The following is a 26,762-nucleotide window of genomic DNA, read 5'->3' as shown; positions in this document are numbered from 1 at the left end:
AAGAATGAAACCAGTCAAATTAGAGCAGACAATAAACTGGACATCAACCTAGAAAGGAGCAGAGTAACTGATATGGTAATGTGCTTTCTTGGTAACTTCTTTTTCATTCCTTCTAGTCTTTTTTATTTTCTTTTTTTTTAAGATTTATTTATTTTGGGGGAGAAAAAGTGTGAGCAGGGGGAGGATCAGAGGGAGAGGGAGAATCCTAAGCCAACTCCATGAAGTACGGAACCCGGAGCCCAACATGGGGCTTGATCCCACAGGTCCAAGATCATGACCTTGAGATAAAACCAAGAGTCAGAGACTTAACTGACCTAGCCACCCAGGTGCCCCGCCTTTTTAAAATTTTTTTTTAACCTGCTTCATTATATCCTTTAGTTTACAGATCAAGAAAAGAAACTTATGGAAGCAACCACAGAATTTACCAGAAAGGTAAACTAGTATGTAAAAATTTCTTTTATACCACTCTCATGCCCTGTGTAACTGCTCTTATGTGTGGTACCTGAATTGTCATCTCTGTCATAAACAAGCTTTCCAGTTATATTTTATAACTTAATTATTTTTATATACAAAATAACTATTTTTTGAAAGAAAAGGATTCACCATTAGTGTTTAAATGAGGGCAGAGGTTCAGTTACATACGTTAAAGTTTTTTAAACTAACAGTAAATAATTATTAAGTGCTTATTATATATACTGTTTTATTTGCTTTACTTCTATTAATTCTACTTATTAGCCTCTAAAGTAGGCCCTCTTTATTCCCATTTACCAATTTGGAAATAAAGCCCAGGGAGGTTGGAGTCACAGAACTACTAAGTGGTGAAGCTGGAATGTGAACCTGGATTCTAAACTTCGTACTCCACAACTGTTTTATCTCCTCCTAATCCTGAATTGTAATAATTGTTTAATCTCTGTGCCTTGAGTAAAACCCAGCTTTTGACTCCGCCTACTTTCCTTAAAAGTGATTTGGTGTATGTTCTAACAGAAGAGACATCACCTTTTTTTTTTTTTTTTTTAAGATTTATTTATTTTAGAGTGAGAGAACACAAGCCAGGGAGGGATAGAAGGAAAGGGAGGGAGGCTCTTTTTTTTTTTTTTTTTTAAGATTTTATTTATTTATTCATGAGAGACACAGAGAAAGAGAGGCAGAGACACAGGCAGAGGGAGAAGCAGGCTCCATGTAGGGAGCCTGACACGGGACCGATCCCGGGTCTCCAGGATCATGCCCTGGGCCAAAGGCAGGCGCTCAACCACTGAGCCACCCAGGCATCCCAGGAAGGGAGTCTTAAGCAGACTGTATGCTGAGCTGAGAGCCAGAGGCAGGGCTCAATTTCACGACCCTTAGATCAGGACCTGAGCCAAAACCAAGGGTCAGTAGCTTAATTGACTGTACCACCCAGGTGCCGTGAGACATCATTCTTTGTTAATTATAATTAAATAGAAGGGAATATCTCATTTGTCTTTCCAAGTATTCTGTTCTCTTCTCCTCTTGGCCAGATAAAAATCAAATTCTCTCAGAGCTAATTTCTGAGCTCCATGTACCATCTTAGCTCTCTTCCTACCCCTTATTCCCTATACACATAGCATTTGGTGTTACCCAACAAAAGCATTTCTGCCATTCCCTTTCATATTGGTGGCAGTTGACATTATAAATGTTTTTTTTTTTTAATTGTGCAGAAGTTTTAACTGTGATGTCCTAAGGATTTTATACACAAAAATGTTCATAGGGGATCCCTGGGTGACTCAGCAGTTTGGCGCCTGCCTTTGGCCCAGGGAGTGATCCTGGAGTCCTGGGATCGAGTCCTGCGTCAGGCTCCTTGCATGGAGCCTGCTTCTCCCTCTGCCTGTGTCTCTGCCTTTCTCTCTCTCTGTCATGAATAAATAAAATCTTAAAAAAAATAAAAAAAAAGTGTTCATAGTTCTAGTTCCTTTCCTAGTTAGTCTATTATATTTTAGGTCTCAAATTTCTTACTATGAGGCTTTTAGTAGACTGTACCCAAAATATGATAATCCAAAGAAACGAATACTAAGAAAGGATCTCCACATATCAAAAGTAGAAGGAATATTTTGTCAGTGTGTAATGTTCATATGCTTTTTCTATCACTGTGCATTACTCTTTCCCCAGTTAAGACTTCGGCATTACAAAGTTAGCCCATAAATAAAGGTTTCTAATGTAAATGTTTGTGTCCATAATACACAGGAACCAAATTGGTCTCATTCTTATTTACTGCAGGATACCCAAACCAGAAGTATTATTTCTGAGACCAGTAATAAAATTGACACTGAAATTGCTTCTTTGAAAACACTGATGGAGTCTAACAAGCTTGAGACAATTCGTTACCTTGCAGGTAAGGTAATTCGGTATCTTGTTAAAATTCGGTTAAGTTAATCTGAAGATCTAATTGGCTTTTTAAAATGATTTGGGCAGCCTTTTATCTAGCAAGTAGAGGGAATGGAAGCTTGATGCAGGAAGGTTTTTATAGGAAGGAGGGTGGGCAAGAAAGTTACTAGCAGAAGAAAAGGATTGTTCTAAACAAGGTCACTTTCCTATAAGGAATAAAAACAGGGAGTCTTGTACAGATTACCCTCTGGGGGAAGGGAGAGGGCCATGTGGCAGATCCATTATCCCTATTGGGACAGTGCCCGACTAATCAGTTAAGACTACATTTCTGGGAAAGTTTAAGCCTGAGTGACACTATTTTGGGCCTTTGGTTTAACATTCCCTCTCCCACACCTCCCCGATCAATCTCAGCTTACCTGAAAAATGTGATCAAAATTTAAGGCTTTAGTGCTACTCTCAGTTAACTATTTTGTTCTTTTCTCTGGTATTATCGGGGAGAAAGAATGTCCTCTGCCTTTCTGGCTGGACTAGGAAATTGACATGAGAAAGATTAACAAGAGAAAACAAATATGAAATTTCAAAGATATTCAGGCAACATGAGGCTTATATGACATCCTTAGCTAAGGAAAGGAGGGTAGGGGGTCTGTGGATACAAAAGGAAGGACAGCCATTTGGAAAATAAAAGTTGCGGTTACGCAAGTAAGTCTTAGGTAAAGAGGAATCTCAATTAATAGCTCTGTCATGATATAGGCTTTCCTTTCTGTAAATGTAAACTTAGGCAGTTAATGGGGGATGTAATGAGCTTTTCCTCAATCTGCTGGGTTTTAATTGCTTTTAACTCAAAGAAATGTTCATGGGCTAAGTGGCCCATCTTAGGGCAGCCTGCCCTTGGCACTTCCCTGAAGTTTCACACATTTAAAGTTGAGTGTTGATAGATTTTTCCATCTTGTTGAACCAGTCTGTTAGTACTGGCAATAGATCAGCTCAGTTAAACTCTTTAGGAGGTCATGATGCATGCGGGTATATTCTCAAAGTTAGCCTATGATTTAATTAAATGAGTAATCAGATGTTTCGTTCTGATAGAAACAAAACAATGGTTAATGACTGGATCGATATTTTTTGAGTTCTGAGGGTAGCCAGTTGTCACTTGTCGGTGTCAAGCTGAAATCATCTTCAGCTAGAGTGGGAGCAAGCAGTGACAGTCTCACAGATTTTACTGGTTTATAATTCAAATGTGTCTGATCTTTTGAGAGGCCCCTAAAACAGACATGAAGGTTGTCTAGATGTGAGGTAGTGTGATTCTTCTGAAGGTTACATCAAGTTTTTATTTGGTTGGCAAGCCTTCAAGGAAAGGGGCAGTTTTAGGTCTCAAATGATTCCAAGGGAGAAAGGTAGGAGAAAAAATAAAAAATGCTAGATTAGAGAGTTGTAGCCAGGCACTGGAGGAAACTAGAGATAATTCAGATCTAGTCCAGTTTTTGATGAACAGTATTAAAATCTAATACACAAGTTGTTAGGTTTTTTCCAAAATGAATGGCAGAGAAATAAAAAAAAAAAAAACAAAAAAAAACGGCAGAGCCAGGCAGTAGGTTCGAGAGTGCTTTAATGGGGAGCGCTCCCGGGCAAGGTTCCGTGACTCGGAGAGGTGGCCCGAGTTACAGAAGTCGCATCAGGGTTGGGGAGTGTAGGGGTGTTTAAGCCTTCCTTATTGGTTCCGGGTCGGATCCGGGTGGGTCCCTTGCCAAATTAGGCAAGGGAACACCGTGTCCCTAGGTGATTGGCTGGGGGTGGGGATAGTACAGATGATGGGGGTGGTCCCTGGATGGAAAGTCCTGGATGGAAAGTTTCGGTTTCTGGTCTAGGCTTCGATTTACTGGAGATGATGTGGTGGTCATGGCTGCTTTGGTGGGAAGATCAGCCATTTTGACCCAATTTGAGATGTCCGCCATTTTGGGTGCCCCTCTCAGCCAGCCCAACACAAGTGTGTTTTTCTTTCTATGATCTCCGTTTCTACCAAAGATAGCCAAATTGACACTACTTGGTTTGCAAAATAAGTTTAGTTTTAAAAGAACTTGGTTTGATTAAGTTACATAAGTGCAGCAGGAATAGCAGTTGACCATATAGGCTCTTTAAACGTGCTGTGCTGGAGCTATTCATAAGGAATTTCCAGGTTAACAAAGCTAGAGGCCAAGCCAACTACTTGCCATCAGACTTCACCTGAAGTACCTATAGATTTGGGTGAATTCTTCTCAAGAAATGATCTTCATTACTTACCTGGTAAAGCTGCTGGGAACTCTGTAGGCAATGTTAGGCTAATATTTCCAAGGGGGCTTTATAGGCTTCAATGAAGTCCTTACCACTGTCTGGTCCCATCTGAGTCTATGTAAATCTGTCTAAAAAACCTTAATACTACTACCAATTTTCCCATTGTGTCCTGTTACAAGGAGAATATACTGTTATTTAAATTATGCAAACATACTTCCTTGAAAATAGAACACTTACTGGGTTTCTGAATGCTGGAGGGATAGGATAAAGAGAAAAAGAAAAATGTTTGATTGCTGTGAATCAGCTTAAGAATCTGGGAAAAAAAAAAAACATTTTTTTTTTAAATTTTTATTTACTTTATTTTTTTTTAATTTATTTATGATAGAGAGAGAGAGAGGCAGAGACATAGGCAGAGGGAGAAGCAGGCTCCATGCACCGGGAGCCCGATGTGGGATTCGATCCCGGGTCTCCAGGATCGTGCCCTGGGCCAAAGGCAGGCACTAAACCGCTGCACCACCCAGGGATCCCGAAAAAAAAAAAAAACATTTTAAAACAGTGTTTCAAAATTATAAAAATAATTCTTCATTCAGTACGATTTTTTAATTCTTGTTCTGCTTGAATCTGCTTTTTTAACTAGTTCAGAAATTCTTACCTGGTTCAGTTTTATGATCTTGAGTCTTACTGAAGACATTTGCATTAGCATCAGAGTGAAATAGTAACATGATAAGACTTAGACCAAATTCTCACAAAATCTTTTAAATTTTAGATTATGGTCCAAAAACTTCAGAATTTGATTTTTTGAAGTATATCAAAATATATTTTAAAAGTTTGAACATTTGATTAAATAGGATCACAAATTAGTATGAAATAGCATTTAATTATTTAACCAAAATGACAATAAAATATTTCAAAGGCAAATAAAAATGGTTCCATCATTGTGAGCAAAATGTACCTTTTTATATTATGACTCAGCCAAACAAAGAATCTGTCATCTGTGCTTTAAATGTAAAGAAAGGCTTTGTTTATAATTTCTTATTAGAGCAGACCAATAGTTTAAGAAAATTCTGTCCTTTTGACAAAGAGAAAACAAACTTATTTACTTACTTACATTCATCCACATCTTCGCCAGTACTGACCACACATAAAATTCTTGTCGAAAATTATTGTTCCATAAACCTACAACTTCTTTACATTCAGATTTTGTCCTAAATTTTCCCTCTTTTAAATAATCACCCTCACTTTAGGACAAAATTATTTTCTTTTCCCTCAGCACACCTGTATTTTGTCAATCTGAAAAAAAAAACAAAGTAGGTTAGTAAATGCTTTTTTTTTTTTTTTTTTTGGTCTTACTGAGGGCTATAGCCTGGGAGAGTCCTTCCACATTGTAGAAACAAAAGGGAGGGTGTCTATGTGCTTGTAAGCAGTTCTGTATAACCTGTTACGGTCCTTAAAATTAAGGTTTATTGATTTCCATAAAGACATAAAGACCCTTAGGTCATCTTAATATGTTTCTATCATATCTGATTTGGAAATATTGCTTAACTAGTCTTCTGCTTCTACCTGTTTGATTTCTCCTTAGTCTTCTGCTTCTACCTGTTTGATTTCTCCCTGAGGTCACTTGAGACCTCAGGTCAGAGATGGCCAACATTGGCTGCAGTTTTAGTGTACGATCTCTTAACCCATAATACCTGTCTTACTCTTCCCTACATACAGAGTTGTTTCCCTTATTTCCATTTGTCTTAATTACATTTATTAGATTCCTTAAGTCTTAGAAACTTTAATTTCTAGTGAAAACTAAGTAGTAAGCAATTGTGAAGTGTTTTGTGAATATATTTCATAATTTCTAGAAACATGCTTCATAGTAAAGCACAAAACGGTTTCTCTGTAATAACAGTAGAGAATTTCCAAATTAGGCACTAGACATAAAATAAATTCATTAAGTAATCTAGATACACTTAATTCATTATTTAATTTAGCAAAACAGTGAAGTTTCTGAAGTCTCAGGTTACCAAGGATTTTGGAAGCAATTAAAACTTTACATACTATGGGGATCCCTCGGTGGCTCAGCAGTTTAGCACCTGCCTTCGGCGCAGGGCGTGATCCTGGAGTCCCGGGATTGGGTCCCACATCAGGCTCTCTGCGTGGAGCCTGCTTCTCCCTCTGCCTGTGTCTCTTCCCCTCTCTCTCTCTCTCTCTCTCTCTCATGAATAAATAAAATCTTTAAAGAAAAAAAAAACTTTATATACAAACCTTTTTTTATGTTATTTACTTTTTTTTTTTTTTTTTTTTTTTTTTTTTTATTCATGAGAGACAGAGAGAAGCAGGCTCCATGCAGGGAGCCCAACGTGGGACTCGATCCAGGGTCTCCAGGATCACGCCCTGGGCTGAAGGCGGCGCTAAACCGCTGAGCCACCCGGGCTGCCCTGTTATTTACTTTTTAACAATCATGTTTAGACTACCCACAAAACTTCATGAGGCAGTAAAGTCAACCACTGTGCTAAATTTATTTTCTGATAAGTTTTGCAAAGGAGATAACATGAGCTTATTTAACTCTTGCATAACAGACATGTCTTTAACCAACATCTTTAAATTAGCTTTAATACTAAATAATCAAATGAACTTGAAAAATATTTGGGTTAGTTTCTAGCTTTCTGAGTTTTAGAATACCCACTCCTTACAAGCACTTGCCTTCAAACCAAGTAAAATAGAGCTTTTAAAATTTTAGTATTACCGTCTAGTATATAGACAAATATACAGACAAGATGCAAATAAAACTCTTATAACTTTTGTTTTTACTCATACTTGTTCAGATACTTCTCCCTAATATTTATATGTCAAAGAATAGCTCTTATGTCCTAGAGATGATGGGGGTAGAAAATTTACATCCCAAAGATATGGAGAGATTATCCAAGTTTTCTCTAAGGTGGAGATAGACCTATCTGCTTGTTATAGAAGGTGCCAGAATCTGGGCACATAGCCATTTTAGAAATATGCATTTTTAATTTTCAGTCACAGGCAATTGTGGGCTGTATTTACATTTTGAAGACATGATAATTTCAAGGGACAGTGAAAGAATGCAAAACAAATTTTCTTAAGTGCAGGACAATTTTGTCCCAATATTCTGATCTTTTATAATATCTACAGACATTGTGAGAGGCATAGGTGGGCTTTGATTTTTTTCTAGAGTTGGATTTCTAGTTTTAGAGAGATTTGTAAGATAAAGACAGTTGTTACTAATTCCCACAGAATTGGATTATGGCCTGAATATCAAGGGCTTGGCCTTTTTTTGCTAACTAAATTTGCTTTATATCGATTTATTTATTTATTTATTTTTAAAGATTTTATTTATTCATGAGAGACAATAAGAGAGAGGCAGAGACACAGGCACGGGGAGGAGAAGCAGGTTTCATGAAGAGAGCCCGATGTGGGACTCAATCCTGGGACTCCAGGATCATGCCCTGGGCTGAAGGCAGGTGCTAAACCGCTGAGCCACCCAGGGATCCCCTATATCAGATTTTTAATTAAAACTGGGATCAAAAGTTTTATGCCTTTGTAAAATCTTTCTAAAGCACTATAACCGGGCAGCCCGGGTGGCTCAGCGGTTTAGTGCCACCTTCAGCCCAGGGCATGATCCTGGAGACCCGGGATCGGGATTGAGTCCCACGTCAGGCTCCCTACATGGAGCCTGCTTCTCCCTCTGCCTGTGTCTCTGCCTCTCTCGCTCCTCTCTCTGTGTATTCTCATGCATAAATAAAATCTTGAAAGAAAGAAAGGAAAGAAAGGAAGAAAGAACTTTAACAAAAGCCTTTTTTGGGGGGTGTACAGTTCAACCTTGGTTTTTCTGTTAGTCCCTGACTATTGGCCTTTTGCAAACCATTTGTAGGAAGGTCCAGGAGAAGGTTTGGTCATTGTTCTTCTCTGAAGCAGGGGCTGTGAATAGTCACTAATCTTTTTAATTCTTCTCTAAATTTGGTAGTCTTCTAAAAGTAGGGGTAAAAGGGCTTTATAAAATATTTTCTGCTGTCCAGGGAACATGATTCCTGTTGCGGCAGATGGTTTAAGATCTGCTTGTAAAGGACATTACATAGGAATGCCTGAAGCTAACAGACCCTGATTACAGAGCCCTGGAAGATAGAAGCAAAGAGAGCCTGACTGCCAGTCTTGGGTCCTTTTGTTAACATTCATTGTCTGGTTTCAGCATTTATTAGCAACTTTTAACCTAGACATTAGGCCAGAGTTCTCTGTGAATCCTGTAGGGAAATGGAAGTTAAAACAAGCAGTTAAGAAGGGGCATTTAATGTTGGACGTGGATATTGATTTTTTGTCTGAAGTCTGATTTCTCTTCATCTTATCAGGAGAGTCCCTAAGGTGATAGCTATTATAGTAATACAATTGAGAGCTCTCTATAAAATAGATATTTTTAAAATATAATCAATTTAAAGGATCCATTGTCTAGGCATTGACAAATAAGATCTATCAGTAGTAACTCAAATCAAAGCCTTTTAAATGGTTTAACCAAAGCTACAAGAGGCATCCAGAGAAGAGTGTAGATAATGTAGCCCTCGTGATCCAAAAGTTTACTCCCAAAATTAATCTAAGGAAGCAAAGTCTTCCTTGCACAGGTTGTAAGGATAATGCAATGAAAACAGTGTCTCTAATCTCCCACAAAAATGTGAGACAAATGTGAGACTCCTCCTGTCACAAACCCACTAATCTGTGACACGAGCCAAGTGCCACTTAGGAATGGGACTTTCCAGCACTAACAAGCAATAAAGGTCCCTATGGCCTGGGACCTCTCATAAAAAAGTCTGCTGAGAGCTTGGCTGGACAGAGAGACTCAGAACCCATCTATTCTACTGGTCATCAAAGTGTACCCTGGTAAGTGCACCCTCTGGGTATTAGAATAAAAAGAATATTCTCAGTGGTCATAAAGCCAAGTTCTTAGGACATAAAATAAGACAAAAGGAAAACAATCATCCAGTTTTTTTCTTGTAGCTAAGCCTTGGGTCTCTTGGAGCTACCGTAATACCTGGGAGGTTATGGTGTGGATTGTGAGGATTGTGTGTTTTACAGTGTACTTACTGCCCAGAAATTTTCTTGAAGTTGACAAGTGACCTGTGTGAATCTAGCCTATTCGTGACCAACTTATCTTAACATGGCAGTCTTTGAGCTAGGTGTGGCAAGTGCTTAACAGCTTTCAAGTGCCAAACTCATGCCCACCAATTTTGTGGGTTTGGCTTCCAAGATGTGTTCCTTAGCAACAGTTTTTACTTCATGTATGACAAATGACATAAGAGACATAGGAAAACAAAGGATGAAATAGATTGGTAACCAAGGAGTACTCTACCAAATTTACCAAGAATCACTAAGCACTAGTCAAAATCATGTTAAGTCAGAGACTCTAGAAGGAATCACCTTTTTAAGCCAAGCAACCTGTTCTTTGATCTTCTGTAACTGAGTTTCAATTTACCCAGAAGTGTTACTCTAGGCACAGCAAATGTTCACCACATCACAGACACAGCTTTGCTCAGCTAAAAGATAATCAAAAGCTATTCTATTATCAAGGACAAGTTTGGTTACAGAATCTAAAGATCTTTGTTGGGCTGCTATTTCTTTAGCAGTAGATTTTGTAAGAATTAAGGAGAAGTCATTGATCATAGCCTCATTTACATTTATCCGTAAACCAGGAAATAGAGATCTGCCCAAAGGAGTGAATCCTGAATCAGAAAAGCATCCTGGCATAAATCCTTTAAATTTAGCGGAGTCGAAACAATGAAATACCTTATTTTGCTTATGAAAAGTTAAAGGCACAGTTAGATTTTCTCCTGCCCTGAAGTAAAAGGTTGTCTCAATTCCAGAGGTTACCCCACATTAGCAGTGGCCTGAGAGATACAGGTGAGTGTGTATTTCTTCCCAGGCCAATACAGAGTAAAGGAAAAGAGGAAAAAGCTTTATGTTTACTTGGAATGTGAAGTCTTGATATGTCATCCTGGGCAGAAGCCTTCTACCTGGATGTCAGCTACTTCTCTTTACCGTCAATTTGATTTTGGGGTCTCCAGCATCTTCTAGTTTTGCAGCAGTGTCCGTGGCCAGGAGTACTTGGTAATAAGGAAGGTCTCTTCCACCAGGGCGCAAGGCTGTCTTCCCCTGGTGATGTCTGTAGAATACCTAGTCACCAGACTACAGATTGTGACTGACAGTTTCCTTTGAATTAGGATCTAGGAGGTCTTCTTGAACCTGTTGACAACAGGCTTGACCTTAAGACATTAGAAACTTCCTATAGCTTGTCATACCAGCATGAGACAACAGTGAATCAATGGAAGGTTGTATACTAATAGAATTCTAAGAATTTGCAAGATTTTCATAAGCTCTTAAGATATGCACAATGAAGTGGGTTTAACCTAGAGCATTGATCACTACAGAAGAGACCATGGAAGGTATACTCCAATGAGAAATATTTTCTACATTTTTTTTTTCACTGTGAGGCATAAGCCTCGCAGCTGGAAAAGGCTCCAGAAAATGCAGAGAACACTGATAACCCGTACAAAAATGATAGCTGAAGTCTGGCAGCAGGTATTGAGAGGGTCCAGAAGGAGGTCTGAAGCCTCTGAGAACAATTTTTCCAGGATTATGGACCAAACAGGTCAGGCCTTGCTGGTAGTCTGTTTTTGTAGTTTTACACAAGTCTTCACACTGAAGTCTATTCATAATTTGAATCACCTTAAATGTACAATGGTGGGTGAAGGTATTAAAAAAAAAAAAAAAGAAAAACAGAAAATGGGGTTTGTCAGAGAGCCAGTAAGAACCAAGCTGCTGTCTTAGGTTTTCCGATAGTGTGACTCTTATTTACAGCCACTGCTTACAGATCGCATCTTAATTTTTCTGATTCGGGAGCACACTGTTGCCATGTTAAAAGGACCTTCAGATGACAAAAGTCTGGCAGTGAGGGGCAGAAGCAGAATAGCCTTCCTCCACATTTGCTTCATCTCACAAATGTAAAGGCAGCTTAGTATTATTTGACAAAGCTTTCCATGTAATTTGCATGTCAAATAAGCCTGATTGGTTTAACAAATCCTTTGGAATATATCAAAAAGCCTTCATTTAGAATTTGATTTGGAGAAATGTCAAAATACCAGAAAAAGGTTTTTAAAGCACTTGCTGGACAGGATCACAAATTATGAAATTCAAATATGAAAGGTAAAGAAATTTAGTGTCTTATCAAAAGCAAATTAACAGTCTAAGAAAACTTTGTCCTTTTTAGAGGGAATACCAATTTCTAATTTTGTACTAGGTGACTTTTGATACTAAAACTTTAATTAAATTTAAGGTTCCTTATCCGCAAACTTTTTACAGTTTGTTTTGCCTACATTCTGATTTTGTCTGTTTTTTCCTCTTTAGAAAACCAGCCTCACTTTAGGACAAAATTACTCTTTCCCCTCAACAAAAGATAATCTCCATTCTTCATGTTTTTGTTTTTACGAAAACACATCCTACTTACCTGGCATAGGGAAATGTTTCCCTTATTATTTTTAGTAACATTAATTACATATATTAATTAGAATTCTTAACCCTTAGAAACCTTAATTTCCAGTGAAAACTAAGTAAGCAATTGTAAATATACCAGTTTTAAATTTGAAAATTCATGAATACATTTCAAAATTTTTTGAATTATATACCTTTTAAAATTTTCTAATTTAGCTTTAATAATATCCAAATGTTTTTTTTAGTTTCCCTGTAGTAGTAAACCAAAAGTAGTCCTATGTAAACCATAGTAAACCTATGTTTTAGTAATTAATGTTTTAGTATTTTGTCTTATTTAAAAATAATCTAGAAATTTAATGGATTTAACTTATTAAACCTAAATTTTAAGGTTTCAAATTACCAAAAAGATTTGGAGAAACTTAAAAAAAAGAAAGATTTGGAGAAACTTTTTAAAATTTTACTCTACTTGTTCTTTAAAATTATATTTAAGTTATTTATGAAAACTTCATTAAAAGTTTAGGCAAAGTCAGCCATTATCCTAAACTATTATTTTTATTCATAGATCATAGAAGAAATGTAAACTTATTTGGCTAGTAAACTCAGGAAGAATAAAAGTTTTATATATAATGCTGATAACTCTAAAGACATAAACATGTCTTGTAAACCATCAGTCTTAAACTAGCTTTCATATCAAATATTTTTCCAAATCACATGAACTTGAAAAATATTTGGGTTAGTTTTTTTTTTTTCTTTAAGTTTTATTTATTTGAGACAGAGCAAGAGAAAGAGCAGGAGCAGGGGGCAGAGGGAGAGGGAGAAGGAGACTCCCTGCTGAGCCAGGAGCCCAATGTGGGGCTCAGTCCCAAGACCCTGAGGTCATGACCTGAGCCGAAGGCAGACACTTTACTGAGCCACCTAGGTGCCCCAGTTTTTATCTTTCTGAGAATTTCAGAATCCACATTTTTTATAAGTGCTTGCCCTGAAACCAACTAAATAGAGATCTTTTATAAGTTACTTTTAGTAATACTATCCAGATGTAAGAAATAACATCATTACAATACACATGTAGACATAATTAAATACAGATGCAGAAATTAAAAGGGATGGTTGGGGGGAGGAGATGGTAAAAAAGATTGATGATCTTTGAATCGATATTGGAACCACAGTTCTGGTCCTATAAAGACTAGATGGGCAAAACAGGACAGCTATTTTTAATTCCTCGAAGAATTGGGCTGCCACCACAATGATAGCAAAGAACTGACAAACTCCTCCATCCATCTGTGAGAATGTTTTCTTTCTCTCTGGACATATAGCCAAGGGGAGAAGGCCTAAAAATATTCCTATCAAGCTATCAATATCAGCTTTCAGTTTAGTTAAGTTGTTGATTATTGAGTCATTAAATCCTGTTAGCTTTCAGCTCGGACAAACAGTAAATATTTCTGGCAGTATTAAAGCACTTCATGGGCCCAAGAGGAGGGAGGCATCCTCAAGGAGGGTGTAAAACGATATCTTCACAAGGTGGAGAGTCACTCCCACATATGGTAAAAGGAAGAACCAACAACCTGCAAGTCCCAGGGCAGGAAGCCAAGCCATATTTAGAATGTAAAAATACAAAGCAAGAAGGAAACAGCTTTTCCCAGAAGAGAAAGGATCAGTAATCAATGAGTCTAGATTGAGAAAGGAAGTGGCAATGTGAAATTGTATTTCCCTCTCTCAAAATGATGACAGAAGTCTGGCAGTGAGGGGCCATTTTTGCAGAAGCAGAATAGCCTTCCTCCACATTTGCTTCATCTCACAAATGTAAAGGCAGCTTAGTATTATTTGACAAAGCTTTCCATGTAATTTGCATGTCAGATAAGCCTGATTGGTTTAACAAATCCTTTGGAATATATCAAAATTGGTTTAACAAATCCTTTGGAATATATCAAAAAAAGGAGGTAATTTACAAAAACTCTTAAGATCTTCCCTCAGTTTAAGAAGTTCTCTCCTGTGGCCCTTATATCAAGGAGGGGGAAAGATACCTGAAGGGGATCCTCTGTAACCTCGGGTGGTCTTACTTTTAAAGGTAACTCCCCTAACACTGTCTTTAGAGTGGAAAGGCAATTTAGACAGAGGATCACTGGGATAAATACTCAAAGGATAGAGAGGAACAGCAGGAGTTAAGGCATATTTTTTAATTAGTCTTGTTTTAGATTCTTTTCTCTTTTTCATTAGCTTTTTGTAGTAAATCTTAATGAAACTTAACGAATTTGGGAACCTTTTGGAGGCTTCTGCTTGCCAATTAAAACATGTATCCGGTTCTGTCTAATTCGGGAACCCTTGCTTTCAGGTACACTTCTTAAATGAATGTTGTCTAATTGGAATGTTCCCCATAATCGCCATTGTAATCCCACATTGATTTCAGCAAAATTTTTCTATCTTGTGAGTTATTGGCAACTTCTAGGACTATAGTTTTTAGACATAAAATAAGCAAGTGTGCCAGAAGGTGGCATGCTCAACTCTGTGAACATAAAGAATCTCACTGCATTAGCTAGGCCTTTGGATTTCTCAGAGCCAAACTAATACCTAAGAGGGACTTGCCTCTGCGTTGGGGGTTGTACGTGTTTTACAGTGTGCCTCGTTAAATAGAAGTTTTCTTGAAGTTGGCAATGACCTATCAACCTACCCCATTCCATCTCATCCAAACACAGCAATCTTTGGGTTAGGTGTCAAGCACGCTGATAGCTCCTGTCAACCTCAGCCACCAATTTTGGCACCTTTTCAGTCTCCAAGATCCCCACTAAGTAGTAGCCTTTATTTACACAAAACAAGACAAACACCTCAACACACCAGCAATAACCAAAATATATCACTGTAGACTATCCAACAGAAAGCCATGCATACTACCAGCAGTTCCCAAACTGGACTCAAGCAGACTTCACTCAGGGACTATGGACTAGAAATGAGGAAAGAACTAAACCAGTAAGCCCCAGTAACTGGGGCATGTAAACAGGAACTGGGGGAACGATTCCAATGTCGAACTGTAGACGGAACCAAAGGCTAAGGACTGGGGCTCCATTAGAGCCTCCTTTGTTAGACTGACTCATTAACCCTGGGCTGGAAAGCCAGTTAGATGGATAGCTTGAACACAAAAAGCAGAGCTGAAACTGAGGGAGACTTACCAAAGGCCCTCAAATGGGAAGACAGACCTTGAACTCTCAGCGTTTACAGGGTGCCATACCTCTGTTGCTCATTGTCCCCAGATGCCAAGAGACTTCAGATCTCATTGCCGCCACCAAATCTTTCTTTTTAAAAAACAAAACTGAGTAAACCAAAATGGAAGGTGAAAAGGAGGATGGGGCAAGTAAGTTATTAGCAAAAGAAAAGGACTGTTCCAGGCAAAGTCACTTTCCCTTAGTGGAAGAGCAGGGAGTCTTATGCAGATTACTTCATCTTCTTTTGGGGGATAGAGAGGACCCATGTGGCCGACTCCATGTCTAGGTATGACCACACTAAGGTTTAAACTACAATCAGATTAGGTATTAGGCCCCAGTTTGGGGACTCGGCCTAAATGACACCTTTGGGGCCTGTGGTTTTCCTTTTCAACACAGTGTTTGTCAGAGAAAGTAATTGCTGTCGTTTATATTCAGATCTGTTGGCTCCTATCTCCCAGGGTAACCATGGAGCACAAAAGAAAAAAAAAAGAGCTAGGACATGTTTCCATTATCACAGCGCTAGAAGAATGGAGTTTTATAGGCAGTGTAGGATAGAAGTTTAACAGGAAACTGCAACCTACTCGTAGGAAAAAGCGTATGGATATCAAATATAGAAAAACAAGTACAGGGGCGTCTGGGTGGCTCAGTGGTTGAGCATCTGCCTTGGGCTACAGTTGTGATCTTAGGGTCCAGTCCGCATCACATCAGGCTCGCTGCTCAGCAGGGAGTCTGTTTCTCCCTCTCCTTCTGCTCCTTCTCTCTCTCAAATAAAATCTTAAAAAAAAAAAAAAGTACAGAATGATGCAAAGATAAATTGGTTGTTCCACAATGGAAAAAAAAAATGAAAATTTTACTTTTATTCCTATGTTCTTCCATAAGGATTTGAGTAGACTTTAAATAAAGGCAAAAGTGATAGCAAGCATAGGGGGAAAACCACCTTCTACCTTGAATCCAGCTGAGCACAAATATTAGACACCCAAAAATTAGATTGTCACATACTGAGCTCAAGTGCCATGTAATGTGACCCAGTTACAGGGCCCAAAGGAGTGAGAAGAATGCCCTACTTTCATAGTAACTTTTCTCTTCCTTTGTATAAAAAATAATGTGTTTTACTATTAGAGTATATGTCTTTCTAGGCTTTTTCTTCTGTATATAAATATTGCAGATTATTAAAAATAATAACTAGATTGTATTGTACAGGCTACAACTTTTTCCAGATTTAACCTAATGTTTTATCTTTGCATATCAATTCATAAGTATTTTTTTGCTAGAAAGTAGAGTAAGTATCCCACTGTATGAAAACGCCATAATTTATTTTTCCAGATCTCTATTAACAAACATTGTGCTGCCCAGTTTCTCATTAGAAACAGTGTTGTAGGGATCCCTGGGTGGCGCAGCAGTTTGGCGCCTGCCTTTGGCCCAGGGCGTGATCCTGGAGACCTGGGATCGAATCCCCACGTTGGGCTCCAGGTGCATGGAGCCTGCTTCTCCCTCTGCCTATGTCTCTGCCTCTCTCTCTCCCTCTATATGACTATCATAAATAAATTTTAAAAAATATTAAAAAAAAAAAAAGAAAGAGTGTTGTAGGGATGCCTGGGTGGCTTAGTGGTTTAGCGCCTGCCTTTGGCCCAGCGCGTTATCCTGGATTCCTGGAATCAAGCCCCGCATTAGGCTCCCTGCATGGAGCCTGCTTTTCTCTCTCTCTCTCATGAATAAATAAATAAAATCTTTTAAAAATAAATAAATAAATAGTGTTGTACCCAAAACACAAAGATCTTTGTGCCCTAATGCTAAGTAGTACTATATCATTGTTTATGATCATCTGAATTCGGGAATCCAAGAGATACACACATTTAAAATTGTTTATATTACTGAATTGTCATCCAAAATAAAACTGCTGATCTATACACCATAACTAGTTCTCTGGGCAGCCTCTAATTCTGTTGAGGCGACGACAGGAAGAATGAAGGGAGCCCCCAGCCTCAGCTGGTACGTACCTCCCTTCCTCTCTTCAACTTGAATCTTCTAAAATATTTTTGATTAAAGATTTTATTTATTTATTCATGAGAGAGAGAGAGGCAGAGACTCAGGCAGAGGGAGAAGCAGGCTCCCTGTGGGGAACTCAACGTGGGACTTGAGGGATCAAGCCCTGAGCAGAAGACAGATGCTTAACCACTGAGCCACCCAGGCATCCCTAAAAATTTTCTTTTTAAAATACTGAACTTCTGTTGAAGATTCATTTGAAAAAGAATTCTAAGGCTAAAGTAAGTTTTGAAAACCACTATTCTAGCAAAGTCTATGGAACCAGAAATCTTCAGTTCACTGCTGACACTCAGGGGAAATTACAAAATAGCCCAGTTTGCAGTGTTCATTCTCACTCTCAAAATATATCTCAGAGCAACTGAGGTTAGGAGGAGCTTCAGATTCCACTCAGCTTCCTCTAGAATGTTTATGTAGATCAGTATCTCAGTTAAAGTCCCTTGGGGCAGCCCAGGTGGCTGGCTCAGCGGTTTAGCGCCGCCCTCAGCCCAGGGCCTGATCCTGGAGTCCCCGGATCGATTCCCACGTCAGGCTCCCTGCATGGAGCCTGCTTCTGTCTCTGCCTGTGTCTCTGCCTCTCTCTCTCTCTCTCTCTCTCTCTCTCAAATAAATAAATAAATAATCTTTAAAAACAAAAAATAAAGTCCCTTTTGCCCTCAGTTTGAAGGTGGCAGTGGTCTCCAGAAAGCCTTCTTTCAGTAGTTGGTGAACTAGGCAGACTTGAAAAGACTTAGTGGCTGTGACAAAAGAAATTAACAAGTCATTGTTTACAAAAATACTTTTTCTGAGTACCTTCCTTTACTTTTTTCACTCAGGATTTGGAACCAGCCATTCTAAAGCATTTTCTTTCTTCTACTTTATCCTTCAAATACATGTTATTGCCACTTTTACTGTTAAGCCTTTTAGGAAATTAAAATCCCATAATCTCAGTGGAAAGGTAACATCATAAGTGGATCCACTGGGTGTAGGATACCTGTGATGTCAATAAAACAGTAATACTCCACTTTTTCACATAACTGAATTCAATCGAGCAGAAGTAGAGAAAATGAAAAAAAGATACTAATAAACCCGTAGCATTCAAGATTTTTCCCTTAGAGAAGAGACCCTTATAAAAGGGTTTAGATTTACAATTTAGAAATTGTAAGCAGTTTGGTTATTTGGTTTTCTAGCATGTATCAATCAGGACTCTTACTTTCAATGATCATACATCCAACTTGAAGCAGCTAAGGTATAAAAAAATTAGTTTACATATTGAATTAAGGAAGGGTAGAGGTATAGCTTGACCTCAGGTATACTTGGAATCCCAATTTACTCTGTATATTGTCACTCTCTTACGCCAGCTTTCTCCCTACATTGGAAACATGGCTACTAGTAGCTTCCAGACTCCTGTCATTCCAATTTCACCAAGAAAAATTACCGCTTACCTTTTTTCCAATTCAGAACATCCCAGGGAAGGCCCATTTTGAGTCAGACACCAACCACCCTTTGACCCAGATCATTGTTGCCAAGGAGATAAGAGCTGTAAGATAATGGCAGGTCCGCTTGATCTCTATAGTCAGTGTGGCACATTCTGTTCTAAACAGACAAGTAATAAGCTAACATTACAGAGTACTTAAGGGGTACCAGGTACCTGCTCACCTGAGCATCTTATTGTAGGGATTGTCCTCAACAGGTCATAGACGATAAACAGCAAATGTGAAAGCAGTTTGAATAGCAAAACAACACCAAGACATAGTAACAGTGAACAACAGAAATGAGAAACTTACCGCTTCTCTGCCTTTTGGCTAAGATCAAGTGCAGAAATGAGACACTTAAATAATCATTGTGTTGTAAATTCTATAAAGGAATGAAATGCATCCTTCCTCACAAGAAATAAGTGTTCATTTAGTGATCTAAGACTCACTTCATCAGCTGTTTGGGTTAACAAGAATCACCTACACAGCCCTCTGTGGCTCAAGAAATGACAAATCAGATTGAAGCCTTCAGATGGTGAGGATTAAATAAGATTAACAAGATGGTTTTTAAACAATAACTGGACTCAAGTACATATGTCGAGTCCTTCTTCCACCACTTGCCAGCAATTTATAACTTTGGGCTTGTTGCCTTATCTATACAGTGGGATAATATCACCAATCTTACGTGGTTTTAATTGTGGTTAAATAAGGTAATGTATAGTTGCTCAGGACACTGCCCTGGAACATGGTTAATACTATCAGGATCAAATGGATGAATGTATGATTGACAAAACACTTGTGTTATTTTTCCTCAAATGTCCAACCTCCCTGTCTGTGTCTTAGACCTAATCTCACTTGTTAAAATTAAGTAAGTGAAAAAAAATTAAGGAAATGACCTTGTCATTAACCAGATTTCAATTAGTTATTAGGATCAAATGGGATAATGTGTAACTAGATTTATGTCTTTGAATTAGAGTAGGCTGTTTCTTGCATCTTTCGTCATAAAGGTTTGCCATTCATCTCTGAGTCTCTAGTTTAAAAGTTGAGGCTATTTAAACTAGAAACTAAAGAGTCCCTAAAAGCCTCACCCAGATTCAGCTTCTTAAAAAGAGAACAAAAAGGTTTTTTATCCAGAATCTAACAGAGTAGGTGGCATATTAACTACATTAAAAGCCTGGTACTTGTTCTGCCTTTTCTTCTACCTATTATTTTTTAGAGGATTTTGATTAAAATTTCATTTATAAATTTTTTATAATCATGAAAATTTTAAATGTGCTGAAAAGGCAATTAAAGCTTTCTTCTCATGGATGATATGCATGTCTATTTTACTAGCTTGACTACATTTTTTTAATACAAATAAGGTTTTTCCACTTATCAGATCTAAAATTGGATTTCATAATTATTTAGTCATTGCTAATGTTAATGACTTTAAGCATTGTTTATGGATTCTAACTTAACTTGTAAATGGTCATCCTTATTCTGGTTTAAGATACAGGAAGCTTGGGATCCCTGGGTGGCGCAGCGGTTTAGCGCCTGCCTTTGGCCCAGGGCGTGATCCTGGAGACCCGGGATCGAATCCCATATCGGGCTCCTGGTGCATGGAGCCTGCTTCTCCCTCTGCCTATGTCTCCGCCTCTCTCTCTCTCTGTGTGTGTGTGTGTGTGTGTGTGTGTGTGTGTGTGTGACTATCATAAATAAATAAAAATTTAAAAAAAAAAAAAAAGATACAGGAAGCTTTTAAGAATTGGTATTAATCCTGCTCTAAAGGATATACTTCATCCTTAGCATAATTTCCTGGGGATTAAACACCTAAGGTAGAGAATTGGTTGGATTTCCTTTGTTTTTTGCTCTTTGTTCAATTTGAAGATGACAATATTGTGTTTGTCTCCGCAAAATAATCTCAAATGTGTTGCCCATAATATGGTTTCTTTTCACAGCCTCCGTGTTTACTTGCCTGGCAATCGCACTGGGATTTTACAGAATATGGAAGTAGAGAAACTGCAATGCTCCTGTTACTGCTGCTGTGGGCTTCTTAGAACACTACTCCAGGATACACTCTGACTGTGAATGTTGCAGCAGATACTTAATACAAGATTATTCAAAGTACATATGGACTAAAAATAAGTATTTTAGAATGGGAAGAGGTGTTTTAGGTTTGTATTTGTGGGTCTTTATTATGTTGAAAAGCTGTCTTTCAAAACCTGATTTGAGGAAAAAAAAAAGCCTTTTATCTTTATCCTTTTAATAGTTCATAGAAACTGATCCAGTTTTCTTGTGTTTGCTTGAACAAATGTATGTCATATAGAATTTCTTTGATGTCTGCTGCAAATTTAAAAACTGTTCCCAAGCCTACATGTTATTGTATTCAGCTTTCCTGGTAACTACTGCACAATTACCTTTTCATAGAAATAAAATCTTGTTAAAACAAAATTGTTTGGATTTTAAAGGCAACTTACCATATATAGAGATTGGGTTTTTTGGTAGTGACTTAAAACAATAAACTTTAATGTGTGCCCTAGTGCAACTGTATGACACTCAGTATGAAATCTTCAAGTTGCTATGTCTTGAGCTTTGAATATTACGTATACTTCTTATTTTTTTGATTGACAAAAGCCAGTTTATCCCTGCTTTTTAGAAACCCATCTTATATTACATAAAGTGAAGAGATGTTATGTTTTATTTTTTTATGATTCACTTAAATTCAGTAAACTTGTATTTGGTGACAAACTAGACTAGTTATATAAGAACTAGTCAGGAGTCGGTATGAACTTCACCGTGTTTGAAAAACAAATCAAATTTTATAATTCCCATTTTGTCAATCTGTAAGAATTTAGATGTATGTATATTTAAAAGTATGCAGTTTTTTTTTAATTAAAAGAAAAAAATGAGGCAATGGAAAAAGCAGTGGTCACCAACACTGAACTTAGTGATTGTCATTTTGTTGAATAATAATAGCCAGTGACTATACAAGAGGGAATATGCTAAATATAAATATAAACGCACTGTTTTTCTGTTTGTTTTTCCACAGCAGTCCCCTTAAGTGGTTGGTATTATCCCCTATTTGACAGCTGAAAAAACAAGCTACAAGAAGTTAAGGTCACACAGTTGTAACTTCACACAACTGAAGTTGTCAGGGCTATACAGCAGATAAGCCACACTCTTTTATTTTTTTTTTTTCTTTTATTTATTTGACAGAGCAAGCACAAGCAGAGGGTGTAGCAGGCAGGAGAGGGAGAAGCAGGCTCCCTGCCAAAAGGGGAACCCGAGACAAAGCCCAATCCCAAAACTCCGGGATCATGACCTGAGCCAGAGGCAGACATCTAACCAACTGAGCCAGCCAGGCACCCCAAGCCACACAGTCTTTAAATGCCGTGCTCTTTCTTACTCATTATTCTAGTCATCTACAAGTTGAGGCCTCTACCTCGAATGATATATGCCACATTATGTTAAGGAAACAAAAATAGAAGTGAAAAAGATGTTAAAGAGATACAAGTAGAAATCTTTTTTTCCCCCATGCCTTAGATTTGTATTATGTATGTATGTATATATATACATATATGTATTTTATATATATGTATTTGGTCTTTGTCCCCAGTTCCTGGCACAGATCTCCTAAAACCCGTATACTTTCTTGATAGGGGTAATTACCAACTTCTGTTTTCTTGGCACACAGCTCCTAAAATCCTTCAATCTCAATGATAAGAGTATGTTTTGTTTGTATGCTAAGATGACAGGAGGCTGGGAGCCCATATAGAACTTCTGATTGTGGACTGGTTGCCAAATAGACCAAGGAATGATTCCACATTGGAAATTTTCAGCCTCCCTGACCTCCCAACTCAATCTCAGGGAAAGGGAGAGAACAGGAGAGGAGCTGGAGGTTGAGTTCAGTTACCACTGGCCAAACCAATGAACATATCAAGGTGCTAGGAGGGTAGCACACCAAGAGGTCACGGAAGCTCCATGCACCTCTCACTCCACACCTTGCCCTATGCATCTCCATTTGGCTGTTCCTGAGATGTATCCTTTTTAATAAACTGGTAACAGTGAAGTGCTCCGAGTTCTATTAGTCATTCCAGCCAATTATTGAACATGATGAGGAGGGGGTTATGGAAACCCCCAAATGTACCACTTCTTAGAAGTACTAATGACAACCTGGAACTTGTAAGAGAGTGTCTGAAGAGGGGACATTCTTGTGGGACTGAGCTCTTAACCTCTGAAGTCTGACACTAATTCTGGGTAGTGTCAGAAGTGAATTGTTGAACACTGATGATGTCCAGAAAATCCAAGAATTAGATTTATATAACCTGACAATAACATATATGTGAGTTATGATTAAGTACAGGTAATTTCAGGATTGTATTACAATTTTGATTCAGCTGCTATATTAAGACCCAAAAAAATATTCTGGTTTCAATAAAGAGGTTTAAATTCTCTCTTCCCTACAGTCCAGGTGTAAGCATGCTCAGGCTAATACGTTAGCAACATGGTATCAGGGCACAGGACCCCTCTTATCTTACTGTTCTGCCATCCCGGGTGTTGCCTTCATTCACGAGGTCCAGTGACTCACCACCACACCCACACTCCAGAAGCAGAAAGGAACAAGAAGTGGGTAAGCCTTTCTCTTTAAGGTCATGACCCTAGAGTTACATACACATCACTTCTGCTCAGACTCTGCTGGCCACAACTTGGTGTCTTAGCTGCAAAGAGATTAGGAGTTAGCCCTTATCCGGAACAGTGCCAAACCCAAGTAAATCCTAACACTGGAAAAACGGAGAGCACGTACTGGGGGTGACCAGGGAACCTCTTCCTCAAGGGTGCATGCTTCTCTGACAACACTCTTCTAGTGATTTCCTACCTCACTGGTAGAGAGACTGGAGGTCTAGCCATGAGAAAACTGGAGCAAGTATAACAAACTACAGAGTTGGGATTAATTTTAGGGTCACCAGGCTGGAAGGAAGAAGGTAGGCTGTGTGTAGTCCCAGAAGGTGAGAAACTGGATTCGGGAGTTCCTGTAGTGGTTAAGAAAGCAGAACTTTCCCTGCCAAGGTTAGAATCCTGGCTCCACGTGCTGTGTGATTCTGGGCAAATTACTTAATTTCCAACTGTATACAGTATTACCTGCCTATCTCCTCCTGCTGTGGTGAGAATTAAGAGAGAATACATAGAAGGGACTTGGCACAGATCTCACACATAGTATGTACCAAATAAACGTTTTATTACAGATCGAAGGCTTAATGGAAAATGACAGAGAAACTAATAATCATATAAAGATTATCAAAAAGATAATAAATAAGGCATTTTTTAAAAACTTGCTCACAGACCGCTGACCAGCCTGAACTGGTCTAGCACTCAAATTGATTCATGTCAGGGCAGACTGGTCCTGATGACACTGTCAGAACGGCCTTTAAACGTCCACAGGAAGTACATGCCAGGGCCCAGAGGGTGGGCAGTCTGGTGCGTAATGAGAAGGCTGCTGCCAGTGAAGCCCAAAGCCAACAATCAGATCTTCAGGGAGAGGCAGGATCTAGACAGCTGCCCCAGACAGTTGCATGTTGACAACATCGAGGAGGAAGTGGGTAAGAACGGAAGGTATGAAATCAGAAATGAAATGAAATGCGGTGGTGGTTTTTTGGTCAGCAACATCAGGTGGGGAAAAGAGAAGAAAGAATAAGAAAGCCATGTGTTTTTTATCCTGTCCAGTCAGCCTCGTTTTTATACTGCTTTCTTATAAAGCTGCAAGACAGAACAGAACAATGGTTGTTTTGTTTTTGTTTTTTAATTTGAGAGACAGAGCAAGAGGAGTGAGGTAGCAGCAGAGGCAGAGGGGGAAGCAGGCCCTCCACTGAGCAGGGAGCCCAATACGGGGCTCAATCCCAGGACCCCCAGAGTAGGACCTGAGCTAAAGGCAGACACTTAATCAACTGAGCCACCCAGGTGCCCCTAATGGTTGAATTCTAAACCAGATTATATAGGTATTCTTAGCAAACACATATTTTGGGGGCATTTTTCTTCTACAAGAGTGAATTGTTATTTTATATAAAACTTTCCTGAGATATTTGGTAGTTACTATAAAGATACCCTTTTCTAAAATTTACTCATATTGCATTTTTTCCCAAGTCCAGATACTTTGTAAAAGTCATTTGAAAAAAAAAAAAGTCATTTGAAAAGTTAAAAAATGGTATGCTCTAGAAAGTAGAATTTTTAATGCCTACATTTCTCTTGATTACTAGACTGTACTACCTTATATTTTAAAGTTTGTGTGAATATTTGCAAAATTAATTACTCATAAATGTAAAGTCTTGCCTACATAACTATATAAAAAGTATACTGGGAGGGGGAGTACAGCTGAGTGTATATAATTTTACCAATCCCTTTGATAATATGATGTATTTCTGCCTCCAGAATTGGGACAGATAAGAGTAACTGAGGAGAATTTGTATAGATTAACATATCAATTTAAAAATAAAAGAAAAATCAAGCAAGTTTATTTAAAGTTATTTCACTGATTAGTACCTTCTCACAAAAACTCCCCCAGAAGACACCTTTTTCTTTATTTGCCTCTTCTCTTTGCTTGACTCACAAGAAGAGTCATCTTCCTACAAACAAAGGAAAAGAAGGCCAAGTAAGATACATACACTAGACACAATTTCATCTTTCTACATTATCTGTTCCAAAAGAAAAAATTCAATACATTCAATTCCAGATTAAATTTCTCTTAGGATTTTTACGTAAATAAATTCTTAAATCTCAAGACCAGTACATCATATTATGTGCTGACTCACAGACTAGGACCTAGACACCTAGAGAAATCAACCAGACCTGTCTCTACTGAATACATCCCCAAAAAAGAACACCTCGTTATTTGTTTTGTTTTTTTTTTTTAAGATTTTATTTATTTATTCATAGAGACACAGAGAGAGAGAGAGAGAGAGAGAGAGAGAGGCAGAGACAGGCAGAGGGAGAAGCAGGCTCCATGCAGAGAGCCCAACATGGGACTCGATCCTGGGTCTCCGGGATCACTCCCTGGACTGAAGGCGGCGCTAAACCATTGAGCCCCCTGGGCTGCCCCGTTATTTCTGCTTTTATCTTAGCCTAACACTTCTCAATTTACTGCTAACTGACGTGGGAAGAGCCCAAGGCTAGAACTGGTTTTCCCTGAGCTGTTGCAGCCCAAACCTTTACGCTATAAACATAGTTGCTGTTATCAAAACAGTAATAGTTATTATCAAAAACTAGTTAAGTGCATTATATATGTCAAACTATCCTAAGAAACTACCCTGGGAAATTTTTTTCCTGAATAAAAATTATAACAGATTGTTTTACAGGGGAAGAAGTCTTAAAGGTACAGCTGAATGCAAGTATAGGTCCTGACCAGATGGTGGCAGGAGATTTAGGCAGAATTTTTTGAAGAATATATAAATGAGCGCTGACTCTTAAGTTCTTTTTATTTATACTTTATATATTTAGACTCCCAAATAAACTCCTCCTACTCTCAGAAGCACTGGTCTCTACACATTTATCTACTGACATTGTTTATTCAACTTGAATATAGAAAATGAAAGGAAGGAAAAAGGAGAAAAGGATATGCAGAAGGGGGAATATACTACTATGAATACTGGTAGATAGAAAATACCTCAGTATTTCCACATAGTATTTCGTTTCACATCAGTTCAGTCTCGAGAGAGAGGTGTTATCCCCATTTTAAAGATGAAATTGAGACTCAGAAGCTTTTGTACCAAGACTACAGCTGCCATTAGAGGTTGAGAACATTGCTCATTTACAAAAATTCAATTAACCTAAAAGCAGTGCTGCAAAAAATGATGGGCACAGAGGACAGGGACCTCTGTCAGCTCTCCTGAAAACCTACACACTGTTGGTAAAGAGCAAAGGTTTGAGGAGGATGTGCTGGAGAGTATGGAATCACATCCAACCCTGAAAAGAGACACTTTGGAGTAAGAAAATATTTTAAACAGCTACTAAAAAATAA

At 38.3% G+C, this 26,762-nt stretch overlaps 2 protein-coding genes across 10 annotated transcripts in view; one reads left to right on the top strand and one right to left on the bottom strand.

The window, feature by feature from the left end:
* Positions 1 to 21,205, top strand: part of CCDC90B (coiled-coil domain containing 90B) — a 50,453-nt gene extending 29,248 nt beyond the window's left edge. For all 5 annotated transcript variants that reach the window (XM_072794836.1, XM_072794838.1, XM_072794837.1 and 2 more), the window contains 4 exons: positions 4 to 75; positions 379 to 432; positions 2,233 to 2,347; positions 20,713 to 21,205. In XM_072794836.1, the coding sequence (XP_072650937.1) occupies positions 4 to 75; positions 379 to 432; positions 2,233 to 2,347; positions 20,713 to 20,768 (297 nt within the window). In that variant the 3' untranslated portion in view covers positions 20,769 to 21,205. The remainder of the gene's footprint in view (positions 1 to 3; positions 76 to 378; positions 433 to 2,232; positions 2,348 to 20,712) is intronic.
* ANKRD42 (ankyrin repeat domain 42) overlaps positions 5,745 to 26,762 on the bottom strand; it is a 77,687-nt gene continuing 56,669 nt past the window's right edge. For 2 of the 5 annotated variants that reach the window (XR_012015762.1, XM_072794833.1), the window contains exons 12-13: positions 25,289 to 25,371; positions 23,974 to 24,508 (exon numbers count right to left, since the gene is read on the bottom strand). Coding sequence is in view for 4 of the 5 variants with exons in the window: in XM_072794833.1 (XP_072650934.1) it covers positions 24,463 to 24,508; positions 25,289 to 25,371 (129 nt within the window). In the remaining variant the exon portion in view is untranslated. Of the gene's footprint in view, positions 5,896 to 23,973; positions 24,509 to 25,288; positions 25,372 to 26,762 lie in introns of those variants that run through there. The other 3 variants (XM_072794834.1, XM_072794831.1, XM_072794835.1) reach the window with 3 other exon arrangements.

The sequence above is a fragment of the Canis lupus genome, chromosome 23 (genome assembly GCF_048164855.1).
Source record: "Canis lupus baileyi chromosome 23, mCanLup2.hap1, whole genome shotgun sequence".
Taxonomy (NCBI): domain Eukaryota; kingdom Metazoa; phylum Chordata; class Mammalia; order Carnivora; family Canidae; genus Canis; species Canis lupus.
Note: the sequence above shows the minus strand (reverse complement) of the source record. Positions and strands in the feature narration are given on the sequence as shown.